The sequence below is a fragment of the Vipera ursinii genome (genome assembly GCF_947247035.1).
Source record: "Vipera ursinii genome assembly, chromosome: 2".
NCBI lineage: Eukaryota > Metazoa > Chordata > Lepidosauria > Squamata > Viperidae > Vipera > Vipera ursinii.
In genome coordinates, this window is record NC_139513.1 from 247188442 (window position 1) to 247208012 (window position 19571).

General features: G+C 39.3%; 1 protein-coding gene across 10 annotated transcripts in view; it reads left to right on the forward strand.

Annotated features, from left to right (window-relative positions):
• The window catches only part of PJA2 (praja ring finger ubiquitin ligase 2), a 67560-nt gene that overhangs the window by 40977 nt on the left and 7012 nt on the right, over positions 1–19571 (forward strand). For 6 of the 10 annotated variants that reach the window (XM_083356495.1, XM_083356498.1, XM_083356499.1 and 3 more), the window contains one exon: positions 12529–12570. The exons of 1 other annotated variant lie outside the window; for it this stretch is intronic. In XM_083356495.1, coding sequence (XP_083212621.1) covers positions 12529–12570 — 42 coding nt within the window. Of the gene's footprint in view, positions 1–12528; positions 12630–18716; positions 18793–19571 lie in introns of all 10 variants that reach the window. 3 more of the 10 variants (XR_014491747.1, XR_014491746.1, XR_014491748.1) reach the window with 3 other exon arrangements.

Genomic DNA, 19571 nt, shown 5'->3' on the forward strand with positions numbered 1-19571 from the left:
AAGAGATTCAGGAGGAAGAAGGGGATGCTTACAAATGGTGGCACTGATATTTTTGACATGGAAAATAGTTCTTCCCTTCCCTTCCCTTGATGTTTGAATTAGGAATTATGTGCCCAGTACTATTGGAATGTGTAAGGAAGCTATGAATATAGTGACAAGAATGTTCTATGATCATTTATTTTTAGTTGCAGAGTGGTTGTACTTTGTATAATAGAACTAACTCATAGTGATTGCCTATCAATTGTTTCAATTAGCATGAGGTTTGCTAATAACTGGGTGGATAATTTAAGATGATGCACTGTAGTCTCGTCTATAAAATTAGCAGTTGTGCCAGAATCTAAATGGGAGCTATATTTCTCTGCCTAAGGGGGAGTAAAAAGTTACAAGGATATTAAAATGCACTAGCCTGTTATTAGCTATTTAGGTTCCTCTTGAATGACCAAGAATCCTCCTGCAGAACTCTGGAGGAGAGCCTACAAAGTGTCTTAAAGACACAAGTGCTGGAGTAATTTGGCCATTTACTTGTGAGGTAACTTGCAGTTCCACTGATATGAAACTTTTCAGGAGAAGATTTAACTTCAGCAGGGCAAGCCAGTAAAAGCATAAATCAGGTTCTCTGGTTTCCTGCTGCAATCAGAGAAACCCTATGTGCATGGGTTACTTCCAATAGAAGAGAATATACGTAATTCAGGGTTGAGTTTTGCGGTCCATAGTGCTCTTTGAGTTTGGTAGCTTGCTGACCAGACATTTACACATGACATATTACATACCGTATTTTCCGGCGTATAACGTGCGAACTGAGGATGCCACTACAGTCCTCGTGTTTCCCAGGGTTGCCCGTCATGCCAGACATTCCCTATAGCCCGATTCTTTAGCTCCCCACGTTCCTTTTTTTTAATTGAAAAGTTTTACAGTACATTTTATCTTTAACAATCCCTTCCCCCCTCCCTCCGCCCACCCCTCCCTATCCCTCCCCCCCTCCCCCCGACTTCCCAGAGCTAAATACAAGGTATAAAAGCAAAAAACAATCATAAGCAACCATCTGCTAACAACAATAAACTACTAAATCTATCGCACTCTAGCTCATATGAAATGACTACAAGCAATACTAATATTACATTAAAAAAAGAGAAAAGAGAAGAAAAAAAAGAAAAAAAAACTTATTCAAATGCTAAGTGAAACTTTTTAGTTCCATATTTGTTCTGGATATAATCAATCCACTTTTTCCAAGCTCCCCACGTTCCTTAATTCAAGCAAATTTTGTCGGTGCTCCGTGGAGAAACAATATGCAAATGCCGTTTATTTAACCGCGCAAAACTTTTTAAAGACTTTTCATTTCTGTTTTATGCATGGGCTGGGTGGGTCATGAAGTTTACCTCTTTTATTTTAGCAATATCGTGGCACTTATAAAAAAAGGGTACTAAAAGAGTTGTTAATATGCAGATTGTGTGCCAGGAAGTGAAATATTGAGTTATTTCTTTCACTTCTGTGTACTGTAAATATGCATAGAATCTGCATCTCCTCCTACTGGGGTGAATTCTCAATGAAGCACATTAGAGCTACCGGTACTTTATAAAACTGGGATTCTTTACCTTTGCTATAAGGCAGGGTTCCTCAAAGTCTTCAGCTTATTGACTCCCAAACACTCCTGTGACACATTGCATAGCTCAGATCTCTTGGAGACAGGGAGGGCTGGGCCACCCAATCCAAGCAGATTTTGTATGCAGGAAATACATTGCTTGTTGTGATTGGCCGGTTGTTTTATACTGGGAATGGTGATTCTGAGGGAAGGTAGTCTTGTCTGGTGAGCAGATACATGTGGTGGTGAATACAGTACAGCACAGCACCAGTATCTGTACTTGTTCATACAACTGGCTAACAGTCAAGGCCCCATCATGGCTCCACCAGTAAGAAGAAAGAAATATGAAGCCAGTTTCAAACTTAAAGTTGTAAAGTTTGCCACAGAACATAATAACTGTGCTGCTGCAAGACAATATGGAGTAACAGAAAAGATGGTTCGGGACTGGAAAGCAAATGAAAAAACCTTAAAGAGTATGCCAAGGGGTAAGTGTGCATTAAGAAGAGGCACTCCACATTGGCCAGAACTTGAAAAACATGTAATAGACATGGTGAATGAGCATCGCCAAAGCGGTTATATAGTGCCAAGAAATAAAATATGTTTGTTTGCACTTCAGTGGGCCAAATCTAACCCAGATCACAGCAAAGGATTTAAGGCCACTGTATCCTGGTGTACTAGATTCTTGGAAAGGCATAATCTGGTACTGAGGCAAAAGACAAAAATTTCACAAAAAGTACCTGCAGATCTTGATGCCAAAGTAATTAGTTTCCATCGATACGTAATACAACAGCGCAAAAAACATGGCTATGCGTTAAGTAGTATCGGAAATATGGATGAAACCCCAATGAGTTTTGATATGGTTGGAAATAAAACTGTCCATCCAAAAGGTGAAAAAACAATTTTAATTAAAACAACAGGACATGAGAAGTCCAGTTTTACAGTGGTACTAGCATGCACAGCTGATGGCGCCAGACTGAAACCAATGATTATTTTTAAAAGAAAAACAATGCCAAAACTCAAGTTCCCTGTTGGTTGTTTTATACATGTGAATGAAAAAGGCTGGATGGATGAAGAAGGGGTAAAGCTATGGCTTGATAATGTATGGAGCAGGCGACCAGGTGGACTTATTCAAAAACGTAGTCTACTGGTGTGGGATATGTTCAGGGCTCATTTAACTCCCAGCACCAAGCAAAGGCTGGCAAAGATGCGGCAGTTATTCCTGCAGGATTGACATCGTTGGTACAGCCACTGGATGTGTGCCTAAATAAGCCATTTAAAGATCGCATTCGAGAATAGTGGAATGAGTGGATGGTTAGCGGCGAAAAGTCATTCACAAAAGGAGGAAACATGCGTGCTCCACAGTTGGATGTTTTGTGCAAGTTTGTCATAAAAGCGTGGAATGATATTAATGCAGAAACAATAATCAAGTCTTTCAAGAAGTGTGGCATATCAAATTCATTAGATGGTATGGAGGACGACTGCTTGTGGCAAGATGAAGAGGAAGCCGAAGCTGAGACCACACCATCTGATACGGAATTAGATCCATACGATGACTGCCTTACAAGTGTATCACAAGATGTCATTGATGTACTAATGAAATCAGATGACGAAGAGGAGGATTTTGAAGGCTTTTAAAGGGAAACTGTCACGCCAGCAAATCCTGTAAAAATAGCTTGGAGTTACGATGGGCGTTGCTGACTCGCCAGGGACTTGCCCGGCACTTGCTCTCTCTATATTGTTTGTTATCTTCCTCCTATCATCATCAGTTCCAGTTTGGTTGACAGCTTAGAAAACAAACAGCATGGCAGCTCCCATGGGTTTATTGTCTTTATCCTTCCTTTCAGCTTTAGAGTGAATTAGGAAAAGTTTAATCCACTTGCACTGTATTATGTTTACATGTTTGATGACAAACAGCCTTATGTTTATAAGTGACAGTTTTCCTACTAAGCACCTGCATGTCATAAGCATTTGATAAAATTACCATATTAAAATTAAATCTGATGTTTTTTAATTTTTATTTGGTGTGCGTTGGCAGAGGGGTAGTCTTATATGGTGAGTATAGCCCAAACCCTATAATTTAACAGGAAAAGTAGGGGGTCGTCTTATACGCCGGGTCGTCTTATACGCCGGAAAATACGGTAAATATTATTGAAATAATAGACAATCATGACCCCTTTCAGAGATATTTCCTTATTTAAATAGAGAAACAGAACAACCATGGTTAGGCAGAAGATTATGGGAATATGAGCGACTTCCAACTTTCTGTTGGCTTTCCCATTGAGTTTCCTTGTGGGAAGCTGGTAATGAATATCAGAAAATTTCCTTCCTTCCTTCCTTCCTTCCTTCCTTCCTTCCTTCCTTCCTTCCTTCCTTCCTTCCTTCTTTCCTTCCTTCCTTCCTTCCTTCCTCCCTCCCTCCCTCCCTCCCTCTTTTCTTTTTTCCTCCATCCCTCCTTTCTTCCATTTTTTATTCATCTTTTATACCCTTCCCTTCTTCTTCCTTCCCTCTTCTTCCTTTCAAGCAGATATGTGGCTGCTGATGTGTAGGAGATGGAGTAAGGAAATATCCAAGTGGCCAGCTGGTGTAGGTGCAGAAGGACTGGTGGAGGGTGCACCATTTTTCCATTGAGTTTCTCTCTGCAAATTTCCCACAAGTAAAGAGTTTAATAGTGGGAAAGTGGCAAGGTGCATTGGCAATCATAGCTCCTTCTGGGCTCCCCACTGACTGGTGAAAAGCTGTCAGGAAACGTTGAAAATGAGGTTCATGTAATTGTGGCTGACCATGACAGTATGAAGGCCATCTGAACAGCAGCAGATTTAATTCCCTTGGGAGTATTAGTTCCTGGCAATTCTGTACATTAGCCTATTTGAGATACTTTTGTTGGCAAAGCTTTGCCTTATGATGTAGCATTTTGTTCAGTTGAAGATTACAAAGTATTAAACAAACATAAGAGTTCTAGTAGTACTTAGATAATGTGGTTTCTGAAGATTATTTTTAAAATAATATTGATCATAAGTAATTTAAATTATAGATCAAAGTTTGTCATTGAATACTTAGCAAATAAAAAGTTATTTTATAATATTGTCTTAGGTTTTTGTTTTGTTTTACCAATTCAGTGGACAAATAGAAGTGAGCAATTCTGAAAACTTTAAATGCCCACATATTTAGGCTAAAAAAAATCTTCACTAATTTTAACAATTGCAAACATGATGATACCTTATTTTTTTCTTTGTAAAATACAACATTGCATATAGTATTCTATCACCAGATCTTGAATGGCATAGGAATATTTAACTGAAATTTAACGTAAATATTTTTCCCAGGCTACCTGTATTTTTCATGATAAATATTTTTATTTTAAGTCAACTTATGCTGACATTTGAATGCTTTCCCAAATGCAATTTTAGAATCTGCATATACATATAAATAGAAAGATGTCACATTTGTATCTTCTGAAAATGATTGTATGCATGCTTAAATATGTAGATTCTAAATATGGACATTTTTCTAAACCATCAGAAAAATGGTCAGAATATAAATAAAAGCGTGAGTTATTGAGAGCATTGGCATATTTGCTTTGTATTTAAAGACAGTTTAAAATGAATTTTAAAGGTCTTTAATAGTCTGCTGCATATGCCTTCAGTGTTCATATTAAGAGCTTCCAAGTATTTAAAATGTCAAAGAAGCAGATGCCATTTCTGATCAGTTTTATTGTCAAGATGCTTCCTCATTACCTTTGCAAACATGTTAATAGCAAAGATGTTAATAGCAGCAGCAATCTGCTGACGATGTTGACACTTGTCATGTTCTGGCGCTGGACTTGCAGTTGTTTTAAAATCCTACTAATTCTTCTCTGGACTTTTTAAAATACTACTGATTTAAAAACAGTGGCATCTTTTTCGCTCCTAAGTAAAAATGTAACGATTCAATTCAATTCAATTTATTCAATTTATATACAGCCCTTCTCCCGTAGGACTCAGGGCGGTTCACAAGGTATTTTAAAAAACAGATACAATAATTACAAAACTTAAAAACAATTAAAAAGAATTATATAAACCTTGCAATAAAACCCCAGTTAAAAACAGTTAAAATCCCAATTAATATGCTCAGACCAGGCCAGAGAGCTCAAAGAGCCAGGTCTTCAGGTTCCGGCGGAATGAGCGAAGGTCAGGGGCAGTCCTAAGCTCTACAGGCAGCTGTTTCCAAAGGGCAGGTGCACCCACAGAGAAGGCCCTCCCCCTGGGTATTGTCCGCTGGCAATCTTTTACCGGCGGTACCCTGAGAAGACCCTCCCTGTGGGAGCGCACAGGACGAAGGGAGCTTGATGCCGGCAGCAGGTGTTCCCTCAGATATCCAGGACCCAAGCCATTTAGGGCTTTATAGGTCATCACCAGAACCTTGAATCTCACCCAGAGGGCAACCGGAAGCCAATGCAGTTTGCGGAGCAGAGGTGTTACATGTGAATATCGGGAAACCCCCATCACAACCCACGTGGCTGCATTCTGCACCAGCTGAAGCCTCCGGGTGGTCCCCAAGGGCAGCCCCATGTAGAGACCATTGCAGTAGTCCAGTTGGGAGGTTACGAGCGCATGAGTGACTGTGTGCAGGGCATCTCGGTCCAGGTACGGCCGCAACTGGCGCACCAGGTGAACCTGGGCAAGGCCCCCCCTGGTCACGGCTCCTATATGGTCTTCAAAACTGAGCCGTGAGTCCAGGAGGACGCCCAAGTTGCGAGCCCTATCGACGGGGAATAACACCTTACCCCCCATCATTAAAGGTGGAATAGACTGGTTAGTCGGAGATGCTGGTATGCACAGCCACTCAGTCTTGGCAGGATTGAGACGAAGCCTGCTTCTACCCATCCAAACCCAGACCGCCTCCAGGCAACGGGACATCATGGCGAGGGCATCACTGGGTTGGTTCGGGGTGGAAAGAAAAAGTTGTGTATCATCAGCGTACTTATGATACCCCACCCTGAAACCACGAATGATCTCACCCAGCGGCTTCATATAGATGTTGAACAGGAGGGGAGAGAGAACCGACCCCTGAGGGACTCCACAAACGAGAGGCCTCGGGGCAGACCTCTGCCCTCCCGTCAACACCGATTGTGAACGGCCCAGGAGATAGGAGGACAACCACTGCAAAACAGTGCCTCCCACTCCCAACCCCCTGAGACGCCGCAATAGGATACCATGGTCGATGGTATCAAAAGCTGCTGAGAGATCTAATAGGACTAGGACAGAGGAGCAACCCCTGTCCCGAGCCCGCCAGAGATCCTTCACCAGTGCGACCAATGCCGTCTCTGTGCTGTACCCGGGCCTGAAACCTGATTGGTACGGGTCCAGAAAATCAGTTTCCTCCAGGAACAGAGGGAGCTGATGCGCCACCACGCTCTCCACAACCTTCACCAAAAAGCGAAGGTTGGAGACAGGACGATAGTTGTTTAAAATCGCTGGGTCCAGGGCAGGCTTCTTGAGAAGGGGCCTCACCACTGCCTCCTTCAAAGCGGCGGAGAAGACACCCTCACTCAAAGAGGCAGATATTACTGCCTGGAACCAGCTTCGTGTCTCCTCCCGAGCCGAATAAATCAGCCAAGAAGGACACGGGTCCAATAAACAGGTGGTGGAACTCAGCCTCCCCATAATCCTGTCCACATCATCAGGGGAAACAGGATCGAACTCAGTCCAGATAACATGCTCAAGACTGTCTGATTCCTCCACATCCGACTCTGCCCAATTAGAGTCCAAACTGGCCAGGATCTGAGCGATTTTGTCCATCAGATGATGACTAAACTCCTCGGCCCACCCCTGCAAGGGCTCCTCTCTCACCTCCTGATTAAGGAGGGAGCGAGTCACCCTAAACAGGGCGGCCGGGCGATTATCTGCGGACATGATGAGGGCAGCAAAGTAATTAGCCCTCGCCGTCCTCATCGCAGCAAGATAAGACCTTATAACGGTTCTTAGCTGCAATCGGTCAGATTCGGAACGGCTGGACCTCCAACCGCTCTCTAGACCCCGTCTCCAACGCTTCATCTCCTGGAGCTTCACAGAAAACCATGGAGCCCAACGAGATCTGTGCCGGGTCAGAGGTCGCAAGGGTACAACACAGTTGAGTGCCTCAGTGGCCGCCTTTTCCCAGGCATCAACCAAGGCATCAACTGGGCTATGAGTGAAGGCAATGGGTATAGACCCAAGCACCATCTGGAACCGTTCAGGAAACACAATATTATAAATCCATAAGTAAATACATATAAATGATTTTGCTATTGCAGTTTCATAAATGTAATTCCTTTTTTTAGCACAGTTGAATAAAATTAAATAATTTATTTTAAATGTATGTGCCAGTGCTTAATATTCCCAGCTAGGCAGTAAAAATATTTAAAAACCATCTTAGCATGATCCCAGCACAGTACTTCAGTTGTTTTAAAGTAGGTCATCTTGCTGGTAAATGGATTATCTATTTCAGTTGAATTTAAAACAAGCCATTCTGTTTAATCTGTTGCCAAAGACTCCTTCTATTTCTCACATTAAAATGGATTTCTATTTCTTACCATAGTACAGATCTTTTATATAGAGAAACCATTGTTAATTTCTAATAGTAATAATTCCTTTTAGGAGATTTTGAGCTTCCTGAGCTTTGTAAAAATATTGTACAACTTTCAAGCCAAGCAATGCATAAGTCTGTACATTAGCAAAATGTGCATTCTTTGAAAATATTGAGTATGCTTGATATATGTAGAAAAACTTATATTTCAGTAGAAGAACACAACACCAATGTAACCTGGAAGTTTAGTCATGGCAACTAAACTTCTTTTCTTTTTTGGTTTAAACATTTTGCTGCTTAGTACAGACATGTCAAACCTGCGACATCACATGATGTTGCGAGATGTATCAGGACTGTTTTGCCATTGCTGGCAATGGGGTGGGCATGGCTTCTGGATAACGCATCCAGCCCGCGGGCCAGCAATTTGACACCCCTGGTGTAGTAGCTTCTTAGTTGCCATGACTCAAGTTCCAGACAACTGTACTTTGAATCTTCATTAACATATTGCCAAACACCAGTGTAATGTAAAACTGCTAGTCAAATATTATTTTCTCATTTAAAACATATAATGACCTCTTTTTTTAAACAAATTTTATTTATTTTCTAATATTGCATTCACATATTTGAAAAGCAGCATGGTGGCTGGGTAGTAGTAATTCAATTACATACAGATATCATTAGTACAGATTTCAGATTGCTACCATAAACATTTCCTCTCTTTTTCCCTTCATATGTACTGTCTATTTGTGAATTTAAAGACAAGTTTTATCCTATCAATCACATAAAAAATAACTTTCTTACATATATCCATAGTTTTTAGTTTACATATATTCTAGTTGTTTTAGACAATCAATGACCTAATAAATTTTTAAATTTTAATTTCCACTAACATTTAGATTTAGCGTTTGATATTTATCATTCCCAAGATTTTTAATATACTCCCAATTCATCTATCACCATTCCTCACAAAATCTAGTATTCAAAATAGACATCCCCTTTACTTAACTTCTCACCCTCTATGTCAACAAATTAAGGATACAGTACGATATCCTTCCTTTTTGCTAATTTTCAGTTTTGTTTTTTAAGTAGTAATCAAAATTACTTTTTTATTTCAATATTTAATACTTCTTCTTCTTTGTATCTGCTATCTCTTGCTTAAACTGATAATTTTCATTTTTAGCATTCCATATAGATCTATTTATTGCTTTCAACTTTTTAGCTTATCTACATAATTCACCTTTATGTGACCTTTATGCACAAATCAATATTCAAGTTAGCTACTGCTAAATTTTAATGCCCAAAAATTTTTCTTTATCTCAGTTCATAACAGTATCTTGTGTTCAACATGCACATCTTATCTATTTTAAGTACATTCTGTTTTAGATTTCAATAAGATGGTCAAAACTCCATTCTTCTTGAGTCTTATTCTGGCTTTTTTCCTTTGCCAAATCATCTTCCATGTCCTTGTTTTTGGGTCATCGAACCAATCTCCTTGTAATATCATGTATATTAATTGATACTGGCAAAACCATCCAGTCACCATTTTTTTGAGAGGACTTGTAGGTCTAGTGGGTCATCTCTTTATTCTTCCATATCGACGTGGTTGTTCTGAATTGTTTGTCTTCTCATCCAATTGTTCTTTTTCTAGATCTTCTAGTTCCTTCTGTGTTGTATAAGAAACCTTTTCCTTTTTACAAGTTGTCTATATCTTCTGGATTTTCAAATATCAATATTTGTTGAATTGTAGATTCTTCTGTCATAGTATTTGAATGTTTCATTTTTTCTATTGTATTTTGTATAGATGATTCTTTAGTTGTGGTCAAAGTTTGGGCTTTCAGATCTGGGTTATCTTGTTCCTTCACGTAGCCTCTAAGTATTTCATTGGTAGTGGTAAGAGTTTGAATTAGTGTTTTCAACATAGCAAGAGTTTGTTGATCTTCATCCATAAAGAAATTTTGTTCCTGGCCTTCTTCCATATTGGTATTTCAAACTAAAGGCTTTACACTTAGAAAATGCAAGAGAGATTTTTTTTTAGTTAGGGAACACAGAGCCTTTCACAGTTGTTGTTTCAGAGCTCTCAAGGTTATGTATCTTATATATTTCCCTGGGCAGTCACCCATTCCCAAAGTTATCTTAATCTTTTCAGGGGGTTTTTTTCCATGAGAAGAAACCCAGATTTCCAACAGAAGTAAATAATGAAAACTAAGAAGTAAAAAATCCTTCAGTCCAAATGCATTAAGAAATAAAGTTCCAATTGGGATTCAGTTACTTTTTCAGTGTTTAAAATGCCCCTGGGTATTTAGTCGCCGCTCTTTCTGGAGGGAGGGCTAAAGTCCCCCTTCCCTCACCGCAGGGGGGAGAATGCTTAGCAGCTTAAGGAGGTACAGAAAGTAATTAGGGTGTAAAAGAGGTAGATCTTACCCAGTCTCTTCCATGCTGCTTTAAGAGTTGCCTGATGGAAAATGTGACTTCGGCTGTTCACAGCCTAGGGGCAAGCCATAATGGCCGGTCCTTTAGTCTGCCGTTTTGGAGGGATCACCAGATCTAACAGGAGAGTTGTGGCTCTCCTGCGATCCAGCAAGCACCCCTCCTTGCTGGTTGCCTCTTCGGGTAATTTTCAGCCCTTTTCAGGGCCCCCAGTGATGTGAAACTGGATGGGGGAGAGAGAGGAAGTCTCCCAACCGTCCATAGCGGCTGCGTGGCAAACCGGAAGCCTGACTTCTCAAGATAACTGCTTAAAGCAACTTTAATCCATACTAATAGATTTTCAAGAATGTATTTATAGTTATAGTTAAAAATAAAGATGTATTATAGCCAAATAAACTTTTATACACCATTATAAAATGTTATGCTGATATAAATCTATTCTGTGAAAAACAGATAAAATAGTTATGCTTATTTGTTATATTGTAAATTATGAAATAGCATAATCTGTCATAACTAGCTTTCAACATTTTGTTAGTTGCTTCTAATATGTTAAGTGAATCAGTTAACTTTACAATAATACTATTCTATTTTCTTGTGCCTGAGTGAGAGTAAGATATAGGATGCTGTATATCATCAACACTAACTGAAATTACACAGAAATTGTTATTTGTTGAAAAAAAACACCAAGAAATCAAGGCAGCAATTCATAACACAAGTAAAATTTCCATAGCTAATGCATTTTGTCTTTTACACCGCCCTTGTAAATAAGGTCTTTGGCATCATGTCCAGCTTAGTAAAGTGTACTTAGCATCTTGAATTGAATGGATTTTTGAATTTTCAAATAATTCTGTAAATTTTGACAAATGGTAGGAAATCTTAGAAAGAGGAAATGCAAGAAAGGATAAATGAAAAAGAGACTCAACTGCATCTTCTGTATTTTGAGATTTTGTCTCTATTAAGTCATATTAAACTTGCTTTGAACATTCTCTCCAGGTTTCATTGATCGGAAAATGTTTGAAGAACCTTGTATATGAACATTATTCATTTTGACAGTTTTAATATATGTGCTCTGATAGTGACAATAAAAACACCTCTGGCTAAACCTAATACTTGGAGGTTATAATTTGAAACAATCAACCTAAATAGTTTACCAGCAGATAGAAAACCATTATCCATTTAAATGTAAGTTTTCATTTAGTTTTGGGGGGGAGAGATCCCTTCAGTTGTGGAATAGGACGTTTAGGCACCAGCCGTTGGCCTCAAATTCACAGCTTTAAAAAAAACACCCTATGAAGAGGCAGCTTCCCATTTTGATCCCTCCCCCTGTTGTTGGACTCCAGTCTAATGTGAACAGGTAGTTCAGCTGCCTCCTTCCCCACCCCACACCTGATCCTCCCAGTTTGATGCCGAACGTGGAGTTTGGCTGCCTCCCCGCCACGTGCCATCACTGTTTGCCCCCTTGCAATGCCAGCAGCCACACACCATCACTGTTCACCCCCACAACACCAGCAGGTGCGTGCCATCACCATTCACACATCCCCGCAGTGCTAGCAGCCACATGCCACTGTAGCTCTTGCTCTCTCCCCCAGCTTGCCACTGATCATATTGCATGCTGCACTTCCCACAGCCCCCTCAGTCACCCCCCCCCGTGCCATCGCTGCCACCCACCACCTGATTGGTTGGGGGCCCTTTGTCCCGTGCAGCCAAAGGCCAGGTCAAATGGTTTCTGGGTGAATGGACGGGTGGAGGGCCAGCTGAGGAGAAAAGCTGGCTGTAAATCAGGTGAGGCGGGTGGCTGGGGGCGAAGGGGGCGTGTCCAAATGTGGTGCCTAAATGTCCTAGACCCCTTCAATTGTGCTAATCCCAAAGCAAAAGTATTTTCTAATTTTAATAAATAAAATTATGCAGTTAGATATGGGGTACAATTTTTAAGAAAGTTGTGCTCCTCCCTTCACTAACCTGAATCTTTTCAAATTCAGGTAACAAGCATGTTCATGGAAATGACTTATCAGCGTCTACAGGTACTTGCAATTTCTGATTGCCTACATTCCACATGTAAATAATATACTTAAATTGAGAGGTAGGCAGCATTTTATTTGTATTTATTTAAGTGTAAGTCACTTATGTGTGAATGTGCAATGCATTTTAAGAGATCACTGCTACACCGATTTCTATATGTTTAAGAAAACATTTAACTTCAACTGAAAACACATCCTTTCCTTAAGAGCTATATTTTAATAAAATTGCTTTACAAACAGTAACTGTATATTCATACCAAAGGCTTTAAAACTCTGCACATTGTAATAATAATAGCATCTAGGATAAATATACCTGAATTTTACAAACAGAGAAGGGGATTGACTAGAGTGATCTTAACAGTTTGATTTCATTCAAGTAGAATTAATATAAAAATTAGCAAAAAAAAAAGTAACCACATCATTTTGACTTTCGCCATTAGCTACATCAATATAGATGCATTAGGAGTGAAGTCTTGATGCTTTGTCTACTATCTGTAATAACTGTTATCCACAATGATTTCCCACTTATTTTATCTTAATCCAATTTAGCATTAAAATATGAAATTGCTGTACATTTTAAGGCCACGGAACTCAATGGAGGAGGCTTTCAGTGACTTGAAACAAGAAGAAAATTTAGGGAGATTATTTGATATCATTTCATTAATGGAATTTTTGTATGCTTTACTACTTTAAGTATTACTGCTACATAGATATGTATTATCTAGTGAGGTGCCACTATTAGCATTAGAATGCCACTAAGTAAATATTTAGCCTTATGTTATAATGCTACAATGATACTTTTTGTCAATTAATCAGAATAGAGCTGGAAGAGAGCTTGGAGGTCTTCTAGTCCAGGGCTTTTCAACCTTTTCACCCATTGTACCACTTTTAGGGTATAGCAACATCCGAGTACCACCAGTCGCCTAGTAAGGCGTCAAAAACTTGATGACCCCCCAAAAAAGGAAAAAAGTGATGTACAGGAAGTCTTCGACTTACAACAGTTTGCTTAGTGACTGTTCGAAGTTACAATGGCACTGAAAAAAGTGCCTCCCAAGCCACAGCCGAGCAAGACACCTGCCTGCCCGCCCGGCGGTGCTCTTCCTCCTGTCCGAGGTTTTCATTGTGAGCATTTCTGTTGAGGATTGGTAGCGGAGGTAGGGGGTGGGGGTGTTCGGTTTTTATTTCCCCCCCTCTGCTGGGTGGTTGCAGCAGGTTTTGGTCACTTCACATGACCCTGGGTCACTGTGACCGTCATAAATATGAATCAGTTGCCCAGCATCTGAATGTAAATCACAAGACCCTGGAGATGCTGCAGCATTCCAGCTGATCGGTGCTTCTTCTGGGCTCAGCAGACGTGCTGGGATCAGCGCTGAGCTCCAGCTGGAGCCTGGCGCTGATCCTGGCACTTCCACTGAGCCCTGGCAGCCCGAAGAAGCGCTGATCCTGGCACTTCCACTGATCCCTGACAGCCCTGCAGCTCCAGCCATCTCTCACTCAGGGTTCTGTGCGGTGCTGCCACCAGTTCAGCTCATTCCCCTCCCCCGCTACCACTTTTCTAGCATGGTTGCGTACCACCTGCCAGGTGCCAGTTTGCCACAGGTGGTACCCGTACCACTGGTTGAAAAGCCGTGTTCTAGTCCAATCCGCTGCTCAAGCAGGAGACCCTATACCATTTCAGATAGGTGATTGTCTGGTCTTTTCTTAAAAACTTTCAGTGATGAAGCTACCTAGAACTTCTGAAGGCAAGCTGTTTCACTGGTTAATTGTCCTCACTGTTAGGAAGTTTCTCTTTAATTCCAGGTTGCTTCTCTCTTTCGTCAGTTTCCAACCATTGTTTCTTGTCCTGCCCTCTAGTGCTTTGGAGAATAGTTAGACCCCCTATTCTTTGTGGCAGACTCTCAAATACTGGAATACTGCTATCATGTCACCCGTTTCTTCTTTTCTTTAGACTAGCCAAAACCAAGTCCTGCAGCCGTTCTTCATATGCTTTAGTTTCCCGGCCTTTGATCATTTTAGTTGCTCTTCTCTGAACTTTTTCCAAAGTCTCAACACCTGACCAAAATAGGTTGCAGTGTTCCAGGTGTGTTCTTACTAGGGTTTTATAAAGTGGTACCTTTCTCCACATTAAATTTCATTAAATTTAATTTCATTAAATTTCAATAGAGCCCATTGTTCAAGTTTGTCAAGATCTTTTTGGATCCTGAGCTTGTCTTCTGGGTGTTGGCTATTCCTGCCAGCTTAGTGTCATCTGCAAATTTGATGAGTTCCCCTTCTGTTCTCTCATCTAAGTCATTTATGAAGATATTGAAGTGTACTGGGCCTAAGATGGAACCTTGTGGTACCCCACTGCTTACTTCTCTCCATGGATGTAGTGCCACTGAGGATTACTCTTTGAGTACGGTTTGTTAGCCAGTTACAGATCCATCTGGTAATGATGCTGTCTATCCCACATTTTTCTAGTTTACCAATAGGCTGTGGTCTACTTTGTCAAAAGACTTGCTGAAGTGTAAGTATATTATGTCTACAGCAGTTTGCTGGTCTATTGATTTAGTCACTTTGTCAAAGAATGAAATAAAATTAGTTTGGCATGATCTGTTATTAACAAACCTGTGCTGGCTACTAGTTACAACTTTATTTGTTTCTAGATGTTCACAGAACTGTTTTTTGATTATTCTTTTCCAGTATCTTTCCAGGTATTTATGTTAGGCTGATTGTTCTGTAGTTTCCTGAGTCCGTTTTTCCTTCTTTGAAGATGGGAACCACATCATCATTTTTCCAATCCTCTGGTAGTTAGTTCCCCACTGTTCCAGGACAGAAAGATATGGTACAATGGTTCTGAGATAACATCTGCCAGCTCCTTCAAAACTCTGGGATGTAATCCATCATGTCCAAGTGATTTATATTCATCAAGGTCAGACAGGTGTTCTCTTACCATTTTCTTGCTTATTTTAATTTTTATTTCTAGTCTGTCTTTTATAGTTATGTTTTGGGTAGTTTGGGCTATAGTTTCTTTTTTGCGTGAAGACTGATGCAAATAATTAGTTAAGCAGGTCTGCTTTCTCCCTACTGCCTGTTGCTTTCTTGCCATTTTCTCTGTTTTAGCGGACTGACTGTTTCCTTGACCTTATTCTTGTTATATGTTGTATTATCTTTGACTTTTGTTGCAAGACTTTCTTCATTCTGATCCTTTGCTTTCCTGACTTCATCTTTGGGCTATCTGTTGATATTCTGCCTTTGAACTTATCTTTTTTGTCTTTCACTTTATCACAGAGATCTTTGTGATACATACTAGTTTCTTCTCAGATTTCTTGTTCTTTTTCAGTGGTATTGTGTTGGACTAGGCTTTTATGATCATATTGAGTGTTTCCCATGCTTCTTGAGTTGTTTTCTCCTTTAGAATTTTTATCCATGGAATTTTTCTTAGGCTCTCTCTGAGTTTGTTAAAATCAGCTCTTTTAAAGTTTAAGACACTGGTTGGATTATATTCTATTTCTTATGTTTGCATTATATTAAATTTCAATATGACATGGTCACTCTTGTCCAAGGTTCCAGCAACTTCAACTCCCTCTATCATTTCTTCCCTATTAGTAAGAATTAGGTCCAATATAGCTTTTCTTCTAATTTCCCTCCTTTTAAGCTACTTTAAGTAGAATGTTAAGATGTTTTTTAAGATGTGTTTTTAATGAAATATTTTCTTTATCTAAATTATTAGTAGCAATAGCATTTAGGCTTATATACTGCCCCATAGCACTCTCCGGGCAGTTTACTGTGTAAGCATTATTTGCATATTGCCCCCAACAATCTGGCTCCTCATTTTACCAACCTCCGAAGGATACAAGGCCGAATCAGTCTTGAACCCTGACAGGATGGAACTGCAGCCTGTGGGCAGAGTTTGTCTGCAATACTGGACTTTGACCACTGAGCCACTAGGGCTCTCTCTATCATATGTGGATGGGGATTTTAACTTAGCTGATTTTCAGTTTTACCATTATCCATATATTTTATCTTTAGTTTTTTCAGTGGTATGCAAGTGATAAAAAAAAAGCCCCGCACATGGGCACAATTAGAAAGTTATATGACCTCTTTGACATCACAGCAGGGGTATATCTTCACTTTCAACAGTAACACTGCTCTGTTTCTTGTTTAAAGGTTACGGATATTAGCATATATGAAGTAGTATTCACTTAGCAATGGTGATTGGAACTGGCAACTCTGTTGCTAAGTGATGCATTAAAGCATATCACATGACCATGCCAACTTAAAACAGTCACAGTTGCTGCCGTTAGATTATTCCTGCATATTCACAGCATCTAAGGACTATGTGATTGGCATTTGCAACCTCCTGTCTGCTTCCCCACAGATTTTGCTTGTTGGATGCAGGCAGTGAAGGTGATCACATGACTGCAGGACATTGCAGTGTCATAACTGTGAGCCTTTTGCCAAGTACCCAGCATGTGATCACTTGACAAGGATGCTGTGACTGCCCAACTATAGCCACCCTCAGTCACCTTTGTTCAGGCTCTTGTAATTTTGCAAAGTCACTGAATGAACGTCATTTATCAAAAGACTTAAAGTATCTTTTTAATGCATGAGATGAGACTCAATAAAAGATTTTGTTTTATGTTTGCTGAGTATAAATGGGTTCTTAATATTTTTGTCTTAGAGAAAAACACTCATTTAAACTACATGTTAGCTAAAAAGATTTTTGATTGCTGCATAAAACATACAAGATAACATTATTTTCACCATATTTTTCTTATAATTTGGTTATAAGCTTTTAAAACATTTCTGTAGTTACCTTGCTTTATCTGTAAGAGTTATTATTGCTTCTGACTTTTTTAAACATTAGGCCTTGCAAATTGGAATTTAACCTACTTAAAAGCCAAAATATTTGCAACTCTTCAGAGTAGAAAGACAATGAGCATCTGTATATTTCCTAAGAAGTAGCTTTTTTCTCTCAAAAACTGGTACCGGCACATAGATCACATTTTAGGAAATACTGTTTTATAGTTTTGTGTGTATTCTGATATAGCCGCAGTTTCTATAGCTTGCATTGTTAGAAATGACTTTATAACAACTGGAAGAAAGGCATATTAATTTGGAATTAAGTCTGAACTTGATACAGTAAACTCTTAAGACACTATTTTCAGAGGCAAAAGTAAATGTGGGCAAAATTCAGAATATTCTTTACTAGCTTTTACATAATCAGGTAAGAAATGGTTGAACTTTCTATTGAACTTGATTGAACTTTTCTATTTCATCCCAGTAAATAATGTATTTGGCTAACACCTCACATTTATTCCACTGGCAATTAAACATGAATAATGTAGGCTTTCTTTAACCCCTAGAGAGTAATGCTAGGAAAAGTGTCCAAATAATCCATAGCTTTTGCTTTTGAACTTTCAGTGTGAGTGTGTGTGTGTGTGTGTGTGTGTATGTGTGTGTGTTTTAATACTACTTTATAACGTCTTGGGGTAAGGCCATGCTTGGAATACTTGATGCAGGTCACCACGATGTAAAAAAAAAAATGATGAGACTCTAGAAAGAGTACCAAGAAGAGCAACAAAGATGATTAGGGGACTGGAGACTAAAACATATAAGGAACATTTGCTGGAATTGGGTATGTCTAGTTTAATGAAGAGAGGGGTGACATGATAGCAATGTTCCAATATCTCAGGGGCTGCCACAAAGAAGAGGGAGTCAAGCTATTCTCCAAAGCACCTGAAGGCAGGACAAGAAGCAATGGATGGAAACTAACCAAGGAGAGAAGCAACCTAGAACTAAGGAGAAATTTCCTGACAGAACAATTAACCAGTGGAACCACCTGCCTCCAACACTGGAAGTTTTTAAGAAGAGACTGGACAACCATTTGTCTGACATGGTGTAGGGTTTCCTGCCTAAGCAGGGAGTTGGGCTAGAAGACCTCCAAGGTCCCTTTCAACTCTATTATTGGTGGTGGTGGTGGTGGTGGTGTGTGTGTGTGTGTGTGTGTGTGAGAGAGAGAGAGAGAGAGGGTGTAAGTGTGTATTCAAACTGCAACTAGTTTCTCAATTCTTTTCATGTATTCACTTTCCCATGATTGTGTCTACATCAGTGTTGTGTGCACAAGGGCATTTAAATATTTATCAGTTTCTTTTCATTTTGTGCAGAAGGCAGAAGAATCAGGCAAATGAAAAACAAGACATGTCTAACTGGAAACAGAAACATTGGCCCAACTATATAAAAGTGGGACATGGCACTGTTTAAATTCTTACTGTGCAACGTATGGAAGCTATAATATCAAAGATTTGTTTGATTAATAATCTTAGCAATGAAGTAACAATTATCTAACACTGTTGTTTGTGGTTTTTATCTTAGTTTGCCATTTACAAACTACAAAGCCAAATTGAATGTAAATGTTAGAGTATAGCTTAGTTTAATTTATTACACTTGTCATAAAGATTAAGAAAATGTAATTCGAAAGTGCTTAGAAGGTTACATTTTCAAAGTGTGTACTTTCTCACTCTGAACAATGTTCAAACTTACTTTATTAGATTTTTGTATGAGGGTTTCTTAGTTTTACAACCTAGACTCCTGGTAATCTAGGTCTTGTTTTTTATTTGATTATTTGTTCATTTGTTGTGTGCATGGGCAAAGAGGCAAATATGTATACTAAGATATTATAGTAAATGTCATTTTTATTTCATTGATTTTTTTAAACAGAAGCTGCTGTCCTAGTCATCTTATGCTATGATGGTTTTGAATGTGTTGCTTTCATTGTAAACAATCATGTTTATAAGCTGCCATCAAAAGAATGGCAACAAAATATATATTTAAAAATCTATGATAGGAAATTGGAGTTCTGAATTCACTATATTTTCATGTATCGTGTTTAAAAATCATGGAAGTTATCAGTTTAGATTTTCTGTGCAGTGGTAACCAACTAATATGAATTGAGAGGCATAAAGTGTTTCATTCTGGATTCCCTCAAGCTAAATGAATTAAAGTAGTAACTTTCTTATTTA